This window comes from Nomascus leucogenys, chromosome 19 (genome assembly GCF_006542625.1).
Source record: "Nomascus leucogenys isolate Asia chromosome 19, Asia_NLE_v1, whole genome shotgun sequence".
NCBI classification, from domain to species: Eukaryota; Metazoa; Chordata; class Mammalia; order Primates; family Hylobatidae; genus Nomascus; species Nomascus leucogenys.
This window is the reverse complement of record NC_044399.1, coordinates 9,575,390-9,591,623: the sequence shown is the minus strand read 5'-3', so window position 1 is coordinate 9,591,623 and position 16,234 is coordinate 9,575,390. Positions and strand designations below refer to the sequence as shown.

Genomic DNA, 16,234 nt, shown 5'->3' with positions numbered 1-16,234 from the left:
AGCGTGCTTGCAGTTCTCACAGCCCTCGCTCGCTCTCGGCGTCTCCTGCCTGGGCTCTTACTTTGGCGGCACTTGAGGAGCCCTTCAGCCCACCGCTGCACTGTGGGAGCCCCTTTCTGGGCTGGCCAAGGCCAGAGCCGGCTCCCTCAGCTTGCAGGGAGGTGTGGAGGGAGAGGCGGGAGCGGGAACCTGGGCTGCACACGGCGCTTGCGGGCCAGCTGGAGTTCCGGGTGGGCGTAGGCTTGGCGGGCCCTGCACTCGGAGCAGCCGGCCCGCCCTGCTGGCCCCGGGCAATGAGGGGCTTAGCACCCGGGCCAGCGGCTGCGGAGGGTGTACTGGGTCCCCCAGCAGTGCTAGCCCACGGGCGCTGTGCTCAGTTTCTCACCGGGCCTTAGCTGCCTTCCCGCAGGGCAGGGCTCTGGACCTGCAGCCCGCCATGCCTGAGCCTCCCACCCCTCCATGGGCTTCTCTGCGGCCCGAGCCTCCCCGACGAGCACCACCCCCTGCTCCACGGTGCCCAGTCCCATCGACCACCCAAGGGCTGAGGTGTGCGAGCACACGGCGCGAGACTGGCGGGCAGCTCCACCTGCAGCCCCGGTGCGGGATCCACTGAGTGAAGCCAGCTGGGCTCCTGAGTGTGGTGGAGATGTGGAGAACCTTTATGTCTAGCTCAGGGATTGTAAATACACCAATCAGCACCCTGTGTCTAGCTCAGGGTCTGTGAATGCACCAATCGACACTCTGTATCTAGCTGCTCTGGTGGGGCCTTGGAGAACCTTTGTGTCCATACTCTGTATCTAACCGATCTGATGGGGACGTGGAGAACCTTTATGTCTAGCTCAGGGATGGTAAACGCACCAATCAGCGCCCTGTCAAAACAGACCACTCGGCTCTACCAATCAGCAGTACGTGGATGGGGCCAGATAAGAGAATAAAAGCAGACTGCCCGAGCCAGCAGTGGCAACCCGCTCGGGTCTCCTTCCACACTGTGGAAGCTTTGTTCTTTGCAATAAATCTTGCTACTGCTCACTCTTTGGGTCCACACTGCTTTTATGAGCTGTAACACTCACCGTGAAGGTCTGCAGCTTCACTTCTGAAGCCAGCGAGACCACGAGCCCACCAGGAGGAATGAACAACTCCGGACGCGCCCCGTTAAGAACTGTAACACTCACCGCGAAGGTCTGTAGCTTCACTCCTGAGCCAGCGAGACCATGAACCCACCAGAAGGAAGAAACTCCGAACACATCCGAACATCAAAAGGAACAAACTCCAGACGCGCCACCTTAAGAGCTGTAACACGGCGAGGGTCCGCGGCTTCCTTCCTGAATTCAGTGAGACCAAGAACCCACTAATTCCGGACACAGTATGAGAGTTCCTCGAAGATGCTACAACGCCACAGGATCTGAGAAAACACTGTCTACCGCTGGCTCTGAGAAATGCTGGGTGTTTTCTTAGGAAAGGGGCAGAGTCCTGCTGTTGCCCTCCTCCTGACACGTGTGTTCCCAGGTCTCTCCTTGTGGGCCAGGGGGCTCCTAGCCTCACTCAGGCATGGACCTCCTCCCTCGGCTGCTGTTGGCTCAGGTTCCCTGCACCTCCCTGACAGCCCTTTCTAAGACACTTTCCTCTGCTGTTCCAAAGACCTAGAGCCACGTGTCCCCACTCACACACGTTGCCTGGACACCTGCTGACATTGGTGGATCCGTGAGAGCATTCTCTGTTCCCAGGAGTGGGGCACGCTCGTGCACGTGTGAGCACATGGGAGAGCGTAAGGCTGTCGAAGCCAAGTGCCTCCCAGAAGAGAGAATCCGTGGCTTTTTTTTTTTTTTTCTTTTTCCTTTCTGGCAATAATGAGGCAGGAGAAGTCGTCAGTTGCCACGAGAGGGATAATCGCACTTGCGGCTCTAATACTTCCCTCTAGGAGGAGGCTCCGTAATCAGACCTTTTGTGTGGTGAGGGTCTGGACCCCCTGGGGACAAATCAGACTTTCTGAGGTGGGCAGGGGCTGTGTTTTCTAAGGATATATGGCAGCCTTTAGTTTCAAGAGTTGGGAAGGAAAAGAAGGAAGGAGAGTGAAGCCTGTGGCTCCATGATGTACTTTGTAATCCTGGGCCAGGAGTGGAAGGAAATAATGGAAGCGACTTCCAAGCACTTCTTCCAGAGTAGCTGGAAAACCACTTTCAATCCTACCTCTCTGCAGCCACTCCCTGCCACAGGAAGGGAACGAGCACTGCGGCCACAGGGTCACCCAGCACACTACTGGGTCTGTCTGGACCACACACACTGTCAGAGTGGCCACTTCACATGTTGGCTTTTTGAGATAGGGTCTTGCTCTGTTGCCCAGGCTAGGGTGCAGTGGTGTGATCATAGCTCACAGCCACCTCAAATTCCTGGGCTCAAGGGATCCTCCTGCCTCAACTCCCCAAAAGTGCTGGGATTACAGGTGTGAGCCCCCATACCCGGCTCGCTTCACACATTTTTTTCAGAAAGAACCTAAACAGAATAAAACTCCAGAAAACAAAGAGGAGAGTTTAGTTTGAACCAATACACAATGAATTTTATAGACTCTTCCAAAAGTCTCTAGGTATACTTAGGCCACCAGGCACAGTAAAATGACACAGGACACACATCCAGTTTAAAATCAAGTTTTATATGATTCAAAGAGAAAAGTTACATTACACATACTCATTTAAATAGTGTCAAAGTCTGTTACATAAAACATAATTATGAAACATTTTAAGTCTTATCAAACTACTAAAAAGGCTCAAAGTCACAAAAGATCAAGCACAACTGCCCAGGCAATAAAGTGCACGAGGGGAGCCCGCCTCTCCAGCGGCCGTCAGCACCCAGAGCCGCCAGCTGAGGGCTCCATGCCGAATCCATACACAAGGTTTGTGGTTCTCAGGAGAGTTTTCAGACAGGAACTGTTTCCAAATTAAAATCTTTCAACAGACAAATGGAGGTGGAAGGGGGATGGTTTACACAAAGTATTTCCAAATGTAATCAGGAAATGGAAGTGTAAATTAAAACCTTTTTCAACATCTATTTCTTTAGAAATATCACTACTTGGAGAATGTTGTGTTGTGACAAGCAACCAAATACTCAAAAGACCTTATCCACCAGAATACTGGCAGGACTAACATTACTTTGCATGTCATAATTAAGAAAAATATCCCAATTTGATGCCATTTATAGTGTGTACAGTCAAAAATGTGTATGCTGATTTTGATGAGCAGGAGAAAGGACTGGATGGTGAGGAAACATGAACTATGCACAACATGAGACAACAACTGTGCTGTCTCACGATGACAGGACACTCACCTATGGACTGTCCAAACTAAACACCTCCGAAAAACACACACATTTGTGTCAAGTTAACAGCTGATACTAAGGGGCAAGTTAATGGGTATCAAGTCACACACAATGAATGACCAGGTGGAGATTTTATCAGACTACAAAGAACAAAACACAAAACCTAATTTTATTCAATATTCCAACCTTACCATCATTTAAATAAAGGTAAATGCCGGTAATTAACACAGACAAAATTTAAATACATACTGCACAATAAAAAAAATTCCCAGGCTACCAAATTAGTGCAACATTCTGTATGTTCCTACATTTATTCCATTGCCTGAACTTCCAATGTTTAACAAAAACCAGTGTCAGTGGCTTCTTGAACACAGGCGGCCACATTCTCCCATTTATCTATGTGCTCATACAGTTGAAAAATATTGTCCATCTATTTTCTAGGTAGACTGTAAAACACACCATTCCAAGTAATTTTCTGTTTGGTCAAAACAATTTCCTTCAAACAAAATGAATAGAAAGGCAGTTGGGTAGTATTACTGCCACTTAGCGTAACTTGCATTTCCTCGCGTTTCTAGTATTTGGCAAACGAAGCAGAATCTTGGCACTGCCTGCCTTCAAATGCATCTCACCCCAGCTAAGCTGTGCTCTGGTGGAGTTTCATCCAACCAATACAGACATTTCCTTTTTTTCTGAGAAGTTACTCTACCCACAATATAGTACGGATAAGGCCACAGCAAAAGAAGTCAGAACTGACAATTGACAAAGCGGCTGGATTTGAGTGTTTACCTTCTTTTGGTGTTTTAGGTACAAACAAGAAACTGAATGGCTTGCTTTCAGCAGAGCCATGGCCAAGACTATTACAGACTAGATCCTGCAGCAAGTACTGGTTCCTGGGATCTGCCCAGTGGCTCATGTTACTCTCTGGAGTACATCCTTCATGACACACCATGGACACAGGCTCACTAGTTCCAGTCAACCAAAATTCTAGTTCTTGGGTGACAGGAATGATTGCCTAGAATTTCCTTGAAAACGTTATGAAGAAGCTGACTGCAAAATTTATTTTTCCCTTTGAAGAGGTCCTTATTCAACCAGGTCCGATTCCAAAAAGATCTAAAAGGCCAGATAACTTGTGATTTTTGTGGTGGAATAACATGTCGAGTTTACTAAAAGAAGGGCCATTAGAAAAAACTTTGTTATTAAACACTGAAAGGAAGGTTGCAAAATGATCTAGCTAGAAATTGGTGATTTGAGCACCAACAATATAAATATTTTTATAAAAAACAGTATAAAAATTAGTACCCTGTCTTATTTCTACAAAACATCAATAGAAAGGTTGTAAAAATCCAGATTTTGTAAACTTTATTGCCGAAATATTTGTTTGAATGCTGGTGATTCAGATTATCAAATTTTCTATCATTTCTTTAAAAAAACAAAACAAAACAAAAAAACTTCTGAAACTACAAAAGATACTGAACAGGGTCCCAAGTGGAAAAGAGAAGTTAACATACTTTCATCAAAACCAGCTCCCCGATCTTCTCCTAGCCCCCAAGACTGTTTTTTTTGGGTGAGGCAGTGGGAGAGGAATCCATCAGTTGCATTCCTGAAAAGAGGCTTTTTTAAAAACCCCCTGAGTGATGTCCTAGTGGACCTTTCAGGCAGAGGCTGGCATGGTCACCAGTGGGCTCCCCGGGCTCTCTGCAGAGGCGATTCTGTTCAGCTTGCCAACCTCTGCCTGCCAGCCTGGGGTCTTCTTGGTCGTCATGTGGCGCCGGGCATGCTTCGTCAGGTGGTCACTGCGCATGAAACGTCGGTCACACACTGGGCACACAAACTTCTTCTCCCCTGTGTGAGTTCTGCGGTGGCGAGACAGCTCATCCGAACGAGCAAACTTTTTATCACAGCCATCCCAACTGCAGCTGAAAGGCTTCTCCCCTGTGAGGTGAGAAAATACATATTAAAGAGAAAGGAAATGCTAAGCACCTTATTCAAGGGGTTAATTCATGTCGTTTTAAAATCGTGTTCATCAAACTCAGAAGAAAGTGGTATCTTATTATTCTGGAATTGGATGATTTGGGTCAAGAAATCCTCCAAAAGGCGATTTATTCCTCCCACACTTAAGATGCAATATGTTAGCACCCAAAGATTTCAAGGTAATCTTTCAAAATATATTTAAAAATAAATCAGGCGAAGTACAAGTACAGTGGCTCAAACCTATAATTGCAGCATTTTGGGAGGCTGGAAAGGATCAGTTGAGCACAGGAGTTCCAGACTAGCCTGGGCAAGAAAGTAAAACCCAATCTTTACCAAAAAAACAAAAATAAATTAATTAAAAATGTAGCATCCGGCCAGGCACAGTGGCTCACGCCTGTAATCCCAGCACTTTGGGAGGCCGAGGCGGGCGGATCACGAGGTCAGAAGACCGAGACCATCCTGGCTAACACGGTGAAACCCCGTCTCTACTAAAAATACAAAAAATTAGCCAGATGCGGTGGCGGGCACTTGTAGTCCCAGTTACTCCGGAGGCTGAGGCAGGAGAATGGCGTGAACCCAGGAGGCAGAGCTTCCAAGTGAGCCGAGATTGCGCCCCTGCACTCCAGCCTGGGCAACAGAGGGAGACTCCGTCTCAAAAAAATAAAAATAAAAAACGTAGCATCCAGCTGGGCACGGTGGCTCACGCCTGTAATCCCAGCGTTTTGGGAGGCCGAGGCGGGCAGACCACCTGAGGTCAGAAGTTCGCGACCAGCCTGACCAACATGGCAAAACCCTGTCTCTACTAAAAATACAAACATTAGCTGGGTGTGGTGGTGGGTGCCTGTAATCTCAACTATTCCTGAGGCTGAGGCAGGAGAATCGCTTGACCCTGGGAGGCGGAGGTTGCAATGAACGGAGATCACGCCATTGCACTCCAGCCTGGGCGAGAGTGAGACTCCGCCTAAAAAAGAAAAAAAGTAGCACCGGCCTGGCGCGGTGGCTCACACCTGTAATCCCAGCACTTTGGAAGGCCGAGGCAGGCGGATCATGAGGTCAGGAGATGGAGACCATCCTAACATGGTGAAACCCCGTCTCTACTAAAAATACAAAAAAAAAATAGCCAGGAATGGTGGCTGGCGCCTGTAATCCCAGCTACTCGGGAGGCTGAGGCAGGAGAAGAGAATGACGTGAACCCGGGAGGCAGAGCTTGCAGTGAGCCGCGATCGTGCCACTGCACTCCAGCCTGGGCGACAGAGCAAGACTCCATCTCAAAAAAAAAAAAAAAAAAAAAAAGTAGCATCTATTCACTCTACCTTACTCCAATTTAAATATTTTTCAGGTTGGTAGAAATATATATAAAAAGCAATCTTATCCAAGGTAAACTTGCCCAGTTTCTAGTTCTCATGAAAACTCCAAGTTTACAAAATGGCACAAGGGGATTCTTCAGAACTCTTACAGTTTTTTATTTTTATTTTTTGAGACGGAGTCTCACTCTGTCACCAGGCTGGAGTGCAGTGGCGTAATCTTGGCTCACTGCAACCTCCGCTTCCCAGACTCAAGTGATTCTCCTGCCTCAGCCTCCCAAGTAGCTGGGACTACAGGAGCACGCCACCAAGCCCAACTAATTTTTGTATTTCTAGTAGAGACGGGGTTTTGCCATGTTGGCCAGGATGGTCTCAATTTCTTGACCTCGTGATCTGCCTGCCTTGGCCTCCGAAAGTGCTGGGAATACAGGTATGAGCCACAGTGCCTGGCTTTTTTTTTTTTTTTTTGTCTCACTCTGTCGCCCAGGTTGGAGTGTAATGGCGCAATCTCCATTCACTGCAACCTCCATCTCCCAGGTTCAAGTGATTCTCCTGCCTCAGCCTCCTGAGCAGCTAGGATTATAGGCGTGTGCCAGCAGGCCCAGCTAATTTTTGTATTTTTAGTAGAGACGGGGTTTCACCATGTTGGCCAGGCTGGTCTCGAACTCCTGACCTCGTGATCTGCCCACCTCAGCCTCCCAAAGTGCTGGGATGACAGGCGAGAGCCCTTGTGCAAGGCCTGTTATTGAATTGGAAGTACTTTAGGAAACATGGAAGCAACTTGTTTCAATCACTGCAGGTCATTCTGTCAGTACTTCTACCAAGGTAAACTGAATAAACAGTAAAACCTCATTCAGTCACTTCCCCAAATTTGGCAGCTGTGCTCTGGTGTAATGCAAAGTTCCCCTGGAGAGTCCCGGTGAAATGCAGAGCTCACCAAGTCAACAAGCCCGTTAAATGAGGCAGGCAGGTCAATTCCCCTCAGAAACACCCGTTCCCTGACACAGCCCCACGTCCATCTGCCATGCAAACGACCAACCCTCGTTTACTGAGTACTGTCAGGCCCTTGTATCAAGCACCAGGAATATATCCAGGTGAGATAAATATATAACTAACTAAAAAACAAAGAGAATATGGTAAGACCTACAATAAACCACTAGGGTCAAAGAAGAAAGGAAAATAAAGAAACAATCTAATAACTAATCCTAGGAAGGCCCTCGGAGGGTTTCAGTAAGTAGAGATGGGCAGAGGGCCAAGGGGGAAGGGTGGAAATATGGACACAGACATAGAACGTTGGGGAGGCTGTTTCTGAATGGGCAGAGGCGACTACTTCATGGGCCAAGTTTGGCCTTATCCTCAAAGCAAGCAGCCACTCAGTAGAATGCAGTAGTAGAGTTCCTCTTATAATGTCTGAACACCAGACTGCACTTTATTCTACACGTGGAGGCTACCACGATCAGAGCAACAGAACACAAACTCACAGAACACCTGAGAAATGGTGCCCTCACCTACTGAAGCGATTGTCTAACCAGCAACACTCAGACCACTGCTGGGCAGCAGGGCAGCCACAGGTCCCATGGAGCTATTTAAACTTCAAGTATTAAAAAATGTAAAATTCAGTTCCTCAGGCACACTAGCCACACACTTCAAGCAGCCAGTGGCTACCCTAATGGACAGACAGCAAACATTTCCACCATCGCAGAAAATTATATTGGACAGAGCTGGTTAGACAACAGAGAGATCATTAGGTCAGCATAGTTTCTTGTGTGACTTACTTTAAAAACTACTCTCAGAGGTAAGAAAACTATATTCTTTTAAAAAATATTTTAGAATTTGAACTTTTCTATAGTTTGGCCAGACCTTTTCCCACATAAACATAAGTCACACTGGTAAGATATATTTACTGAATGTGAATGAATGCATGTTTTCTTTAAAAAAAAAAAAAAAAAAAAAAAAAAAAAGGCATGAAACGTCTACTGCAATGTGAACAGAAGGGGGCACTGTGAGTCACTCTAAAAGCTACCAAAAGACACAATCACAGAACTATACTACATTTTATCTTCTAGGGCGAGCGCTCTGTATGCAAACTCCTGATGGCTGTGCTAACAACCCCACCCTTACAAAGGTTGTGCGGGCTTTTCAGAGCCAAAGAAAAAGCCACACTTCCACCTTCACCAGGGGTTCTCATGATCCCCTCCCAGCCAAAGGTGGCTCAAGGTATGCTTCCTAACCACAAGGTCTGGTGTGCCCGATGCCCTACCTGCCCCGGCGCTTACCTGTGTGAGTGCGAAGATGGGCCTTAAGGTGGGAACTTTTGAAGTAGGTCTTCCGGCAACCTGGGAAACTGCAAACATAGTTCCTCCTTCGGGAAAAGTCTACCTGAGGGACACAGTTTTGGCTAGAGGCGATGAACACTGGAGCAGGGGCAAGGGGCAAGAACTTGGTATTCCCGGCAGCCATGACATTGGCTGCACAGGGGGCAGGCAGAGGGAGGGCTCCCTGGGGCAGGACCAACATCACAGCTCCCTGAGGCACAGGAGGTCCCACGAACACAGGTTGAGGCGCTGGAGCAGCCTGAGCTAGGATGGGTCTCACGGTCCCCACAGACAACTGGGGAGGGGGCTTCAAAAAAGCTGGTAACATGCTACTTTGTCCAGTCACAGGGATCATCTGGCAAAGGACAGGGGGAGCAGGGACAGAGACAGAAATCAGAGGAGTGGTTTTCCTGGGCAGGTCATTTTCGTAATTCTTTGGTGAGCAAGTCTGAACTGCAACAGGCCACCCTGCCTGCTGGCCTTTGTCAGTGAGCAGCAGGCCACCAGACTTGTGCAAGCAGGGCTGACAGGACACCAAGTTAGTGTTGAGTAAACTGTCTGTGAGGTGTGTGTCCTGCAAAGTTTCAAAGTGTCCCAGAAGCTGCTCTTCTTCTCTGCTGTCAGAAAGCTGGCAATCTGGAGTCTGGGTGGTGGGAAAGCAGGCAGCAGGGCTCTCCCCAGTGTGTCGGATCACGCTGGTCCCCATGGCCCTGCAGGCAGAGCTGGGCACTGGCTCCAAACCCAGCAAGCCCCTCTCCGCGCCCCCGCTCAGAGCTCTGGCCACTACGGCAGAGGACTGGAGGACATCCGTGGCTGTGCATGCTTTGGAATCTGTTACTTGGGGAGAAACAGGTGTCCTTGTCGATGGCTCCACGAGATCAGGGCTCTGAGGAGGAGTTATGCACTTAAAAAAAAAAAGTACCATGTGAAAAGATTGTTTTAAATTTAAAAGGGATTTAATTCATCACAATGCTCCCAATACCTTTACACAGAATCATCGAGACACTCAGCTAACCCTGTTTTCAACATCCCAGTGGGTTTCAAGGCTGCATGGGGCACTTTGCTTTCTCAGCTTATTCCCACAGTGTTTACCTCTCCCAAACCTACACAAGAGCCCAATGCAGGGAACTCTGAGAGGAGCTCCTGGCCGCCAGGCCCACCACTTCTGCAACCCTCCCGACAACCCACAGGCCCTTCCCATCCCTCTCCAAATCTGCTTTCTACACTCTCCTTTCAGAGCAAGCTTCCAGCCCAGGACAAACACAATTTCCACTTCTGTTAGCAACCTACAGTTCTCAACTTCTCCAAGCTGAGATGTAATTTTTCCAGGTACTTTCACAAATGTAGCAAATTAAAAAACCAAAAAACAAGAGTGACTTACTGCACCCAACTCACAGAACTCACATTAAGGAGTCGGCTGCCACGGGAGGGCAGAGGTGCCACCCAACGAAGGCAATCTGATGTCAAAGTACATGCTTTCTCCAGCTGCTACCGATATATCCTGATACTAGGCTGGGTCACCAGGAGAACCTAAGCTCCACCCCAAGATTCCCCTAGGGAAGTAAATTCCACTTTCTCACAATCTGTAGGTTTCATCCCACGGACATTAACCACGTAGCTAGCAAGGTATGATCCATCCATAGAAAGAGCACATTTTTCAGAAATGAAGTAAGAGTTTCTTTTTTTGTTATTTTTTTTTGAGATGGGGTCACACTCTGTCGCCCAGGCTGGAGTGCAGTGGCGCAATCTCGGCTCACTGCAACCTCCGCCTCCCGGGTTCAAGCGATTCTCCTACCTCAGACTCCTGACTAGCTGGGACTACAGGCGCCTGCCACCACACCCAGATAAATTTTTGTATTTTTAGTAGAGATGAGGTTTCACCATGTTGGTCAGGCTTGTCTCGAACTCCTGACCTCGCGATCCGCCTGCCTGGCCCTCCCAAAGTGCTGGGATTACAGGCTTGAGCCACCATGCCCGGCCGAAGGAAGAGTTTCTACTCCTTCAGACCCACACAGAGAGGGTATGCAACTTATTTGCCAGCATCCCAGGGAATCTTCTCACAAGTTCTTCAACACACTGAGTTCAGCTACTCTAGTCATTTCACAAAAATGCTCCTCCCTCCATCCTCTTACCAGAGTCGATAAAGAATGGAAGTCTTTTGGTAGTTCAGGGGTGGCTGCATCCATATGCACAGTGGTGGTGACATCCCCAGAGTCAGAGACAGGCGTGAGGGGTCTTATCCGCAACAGGTCACCTTTCTGGGATCTTTGACCCCAGGAGCTCATACAAACAAGAGCCTCGACAGCTTCCATGTCTGTCTGTTCCAAGATGCTGCAAGTAGACCTTTCGCTGTCATGCCGCTTCCTCTCCAGGATGGACTCACATATGTCCATGATGTCAACCTGAAGGCGACACAACACAACGGCTTCTCAGTGCAGGGGAAATACAGAGGCCACCCATGATGGGCATGTGGATATGCATACCAGAAGCCTACACTAGGCATGTAATGCACATGCAATACTCCATAGCAACAAACACCGAGCTGTAGTAAAAGACGTTCAAGGAATGCTCGTGACAATTCGGCTTTTAAGCCAACATTTCAAAGATAGAACTAAGCTGGCAAGCATTGCCACCAAAAATCCTGACTCTTAAAAAAGGCTACTAAGTTCGTATTTTTCTTGGGTAAATGATTAATAAAATTAACTCCTGAGGTTCAGGCCGAACAGTGGCTGGGGTAAAGCAGCTGCCCAGGGAGGAGGAGCCAACACTGAGGTCATCTAGTCGGTCTGCCAGTGGCCGCGGCGCCCTGACCATGGCTCTCTGAGGCGGCAAAGCCGCCAAAGCAGTGTCCCTACAGATGCTCTCAGAGACTCTGGGGCCTTCCCCCTAGGCCTCCAGGACTCCAAGCAGTTCCACCAATTCCCTCCACAGATTCGGAGCAAATGTCATCTGTTACTGTCCCAAGGCTAGCAGGTGGTGACAGGAAGCCAACCTGCCAGGATCTCGGAAAGGATCTCTTTGCAGTTTTTTTTTTTTTTTTTTTTGAGATGGAATCTCACTCAGTTGCCCAGGCTGGAGTGCAGTGGCACAATCTCGGCTCACTGCAGTGCCCACCACAACACTTGGGTTAATTTTTGTATTTTTAGTGGAATGAGAGTTTTGCTATGTTGGTCAAGCTGGCCTTGAACTCCTGACCTCCCGGATTCAAGCGATTCTCCCGCCTCAGCCTCCAGAGTAGCTGGGAGAGGCGTCCGCCACCACGCCCAGAAAATTTTGTATTTTTAGTAGAGACGGGGTTTCACCATGTTGGCCAGGCTGCTCTCCAACTCCTGACCTCAGGCGATCCACCCACCTTGACCTCCCATAGTGCTGGAATTACAGGCGCCCGGCCTCGTTTTTTTGAGACAGAGTCTTGCTCTGTTGCCCAGGCTGAAGTGCAGTGGCACCATCTTGGCTCACCACAACCTCTGCCTCCCAGGTTCAAGCGACACTCCTGCCTCAGCCTCCCCAGTAGCTGGGATTACAGGCGCCCACCACCACGCTCAGCTGATTTTTGTATTTTTAGTAGAGAGCGGTTTTCGCCATGTTGGTCAAGCTGGTATCGAACCCCCGACCTCAGGTGATCCACCCACCTCGGTCTCCCAAAGTGCTGGGATTACAGACGTGAGCCACTGCACCCGACCCTCACTGTCTCTTTAATCTGGAGGGGAAGAGGAGGGAAGAGGCTGAAATGAGCTATCTCTTCCAAAAGAAAACTAACCCGGGGGTGAGAGAGTGATATTACTCTGAGAAGAGTAATATCCCTCCCTCCCAGGGAGGTTACAGTGGGCCGAGATCGCGCGCCCACTGCACTCCGGCCTGGGCGATAGAGGGAGACTCCGTATCAAAAAAAAAAAAAAAAAAAAAAGGAAAGGAAACTTTGAATGTACGAAGATACACGTTTCCTCTCAATCTGCCATGCACCAAAGCATCAAACCTTTCCGTCTGCCGCGGTTCCCCGAGATCAAACAAGACGAGGCCACCTCAAATCCCCAGCCTCTGTCCCGCAGGCTGCGTCACGAAACCCCCCGTGAAGTCACAGAACCGAGGGCCGAGGCCCGCTCACCACACGGGCGGGAAAGGGCTCGCCCGGCCCACAGTGCCTGCACACCAGGAGGCCCGCGCTCGGCCCACGTCCACGGCTACCTCCCCGAAGCCCCCGAGTCGCGACGCTTAGGGCCCCCAACGCTCGCGTGCCGCGTTCCCGCCTCCAGGCGTTGCCCCGCCCCCAGGGCCCTGCGGCGCACCAGCCTCCCGTCGTTGCCCCGGCCCCCAGACCTTGCCCCGCCCCCAGGGCCGAGCAGCACTACCGCCAGCCGCTCTTACCCCGCCCCACGGCCGCGTGCCCCGCCCCCGAGCCTTGCCCCGCCCTCAAAACCGTGCCGCGTTCCCGCCAGCAGCTCTTGCCTCGCCCCCACGGCCGCGTGCCGCGTTCCCGCCAGCCGCTCCCCCGCCCAACGGCCGTCCGGCTCGCAGGACCGGGGTGACGTCATGGCTGGAAATAGCCGCGGGGCCAGCGGGGCGGGGCCGCCCAGGAAGCGCAAGACAAAGCTGCGCGGGGCACACGCCCCCTCCTCGCCCCCGCCGACCCGGGAGCGCCCCGCGCGGCCGCCGCCCCGTCCGGCTCCGGAGCCCGCCCAGGCCCCTACCGGCGCGTCCGCAGCGAAGCCCCGCACGCCCCACCTCCCCCTTTCACAGGCGCGCGGGCCCCGCACCGCGTTCTCCGTCTCGCCCCTCGCTCAGACGAGTAGTCCTGCCGCGGCAGCCCCACCACTTACTGCGCGCGCGTCGTCTGGGCCCGCGAAGTCCGGCGCGTGCATCGTGCCGGCCGGCCGGGAGCAACAAAGCGGCCGCGGGGCGTGAGCTCGGGTGCAGCAGCGGCCGCACGTGGGCTGCGGGCGGCGGCGACGGCTACCCGGAGCTCCTGCGGCCGGCAAGCGCCTCGCCCGCCCGCGCGGCTCTGCCCCGGCGCGGCCCTCGCGGCGCGGGAGGGGCGGGGCGGCCGCGGAGGGAGCGGCCGGCGGGGCGGGGCGCGGAAGCGAACCAAAATACACCGCGCCCCCGCCGGGGCGGGGCCGGCCGCCGCCAGCCAATTCGTGCCCGGCCCATGCCCGGCCGGCCAATGAGCGCCGCGGGGGGCCGCGTGATCGGAGCCTGGCCGCGGCGTGATCGGGCAGGACGGGACGCGGCACGTGTTTTGGTCGGAGCGAGGGGCGGGGCCTGAGGCCCTGGAAAGTAAGGGAAAGGTCGCAGCTGCGCCTGGGGCGCGCGGGGCGGAGGGGGCGGCGCGGCGGCGGCTGCGCCTGGGGAAATCCCAGGGTCGGGGCCGGACTCGGTGCGGGGAGAGGGGACCGCGCTTATAGGAACCTCCTGCAGCCCCACCGGCTGAATCCATCGGTAGCGGAGACCCACCTAGAGGCCTCAACCCGGCTTTTGTTTGTTTTTAACTTCTGTCATTCTCCCTTCGTCTATTAGGAATGCGTCCTTGACCAGAGAGGTCGGAAGGCTGGTCGGTTCTAGGTGACATTCCTGCATCCGGTCATTTTTGCAGACACCGGGAGTCAGAGCTTCTCGGCCTCAGTGTCCCGCTGACGCTCCTCCTCTGGCGTCTCTGAGCCTCTTCCGCTCTGTTACGGGGTCAGGGGAAGCCCAAACGGGTAGTTACCCAGAAGGCGCCCGCTGAAACCCGCCTATTCTTCCCAGGCCCCGAGAAAACGCCGCCCCCTCCGGGAAGTCCTCGAGCCTGCAGGAGACATCTAGCTCGCTGTCCAGGGCACCTTTTTTTTTCTCCCTATATTTCGGTTGCTCGCGTCTCTTGGTGTGGTTTGCCCACGGCTGCAGCGCCAGGTTCGTGGAGAGCAGGAACCATTCTGTTTATTTGCGTCGCCGCAGTCTTCAGCTCAGCGAGGAGCCACCCCTCCGTCTGTCCACTGCGCGCGCGTTTGCTGAGATGTGATGCGGGTTGGCGCTCAGTGCAAGGGGCAGAGGCCGCAGTGAGGAATCCTCCTTTTTTAAAAGCTCACATCCAGGGAGGGGGAGCAGAGAGAGAATCCCGGCACCCCGGGGCTTTGCTCTGAGCGAGAGAAGCCTGGTCTCAGGGGAACAGGCCGGGCCCCACCACTCACCTGAGCAGGACTCTGGTCCCCACTTGCTCCTGCGGGGCCCACTCGGGTTGGGCAGAGGGGTTGACCAGGCTGAGGAGAGGGTGTTTGCTGAAATAGTAAGAGGGTTTAAGACGAATGAACCGTGATAAACTGCTCGCACGAAGACCCCGGCGGCTCTGAGAGGGGCGCAGGGTGTTCTGTGTGTGCAAAGTTAAGTCTTAGATACAGACTGGAATATTCTCTTTTGCCTGGACTCCTGCATTTGCCTTATAACTGGTCTCCCTGCGTCCACTCCAGCTCCCAGAGCCTCTTCCCACTCAGCACCTCCAGGGGTCTTTAACCCTTTCAGTGGCTCCCACTGTACTCAGCGTAACGCTTCTCCCCACTGTGGCTTGTGAGCTCCTGCAGGGACCCAGGCCCTCCCTCTCCAGCCCCATGCCTCTCCCCACGCCCCCGAGAGACAGCCTGGGCCTCCTCTTGGACACCTGTCCCACCAGCCCCTTGGCCGTCTCCAGGTCCTTGCACTTGCTGTTCCCTAGAATGCTTTTCCCCCAGATGCCCCCTTTACTCTCACCCGCAGTCCACCTAGAGAGGCCGCCTCTAGCGGACGCACCCTCGGGGTCGACTTCCAGTCCCGTTCTGGTGGGCCCTCTTGTTTTCTTCCTCCACGACCCTTTTCTTGAACTGTCCCTTTTCCATTACTTCAGTGATTTGTCATCTGTCTCCCCACCAGGACTCTCCCAAGGCCAGGGAGCCTGGCTGTCTAATTCGTCCACGTAGGTGAATGAGCGAATCGAAGGTATCTACCAGCCTCCCTGCTTGAACATCCCGTGAGCACCTCTAATTGTGTCCTTAAAAAAACTGAACTCAGGGCCGGGTGCGGTGGCTCATGCCTGTAATCCCAGCACTTTGGGAGGCCGAGGCGGGCGGATCACCTGAGGTCAGGAGTTCAAGACCAGCCTGGCCAACATGGTGAAACCCCGTCTCTTCTAAAAATACAAAAATTAGCCTGGCACGGTGGCAGGCGCCTGTAATCTCAGCTACTCAGGAGGCTAAGGCGGGAGAATCGCTTGAACCCAGGAGGCAGAGATTGCAGTGAGCCGAGATCGCACCACTGCACTCCAGCCTGCATGTCAGAGACTCAGTCTCAAAAAACAAAAAGCTGAACTCGGATTCCAGCCAAATCTGGATT

General features: G+C 52.2%; 1 protein-coding gene across 1 annotated transcript; it reads right to left on the bottom strand.

Annotated features, from left to right (window-relative positions):
• Positions 1 to 2,628: 2,628 nt before the first annotated feature.
• Positions 2,629 to 13,916, bottom strand: KLF11 (Kruppel like factor 11). The gene is made up of 4 exons (XM_030800165.1): positions 13,717 to 13,916; positions 11,032 to 11,301; positions 8,861 to 9,803; positions 2,629 to 5,241 (listed from the first exon to the last, which is right to left on the bottom strand). The coding sequence occupies exons 1-4, from the start codon at positions 13,756 to 13,758 to the stop codon at positions 4,961 to 4,963; spliced, it is 1,536 nt and encodes a 511-aa protein (XP_030656025.1). The 5' UTR covers positions 13,759 to 13,916; the 3' UTR covers positions 2,629 to 4,960.
• Between the last annotated feature and the right edge of the window lie 2,318 nt (positions 13,917 to 16,234).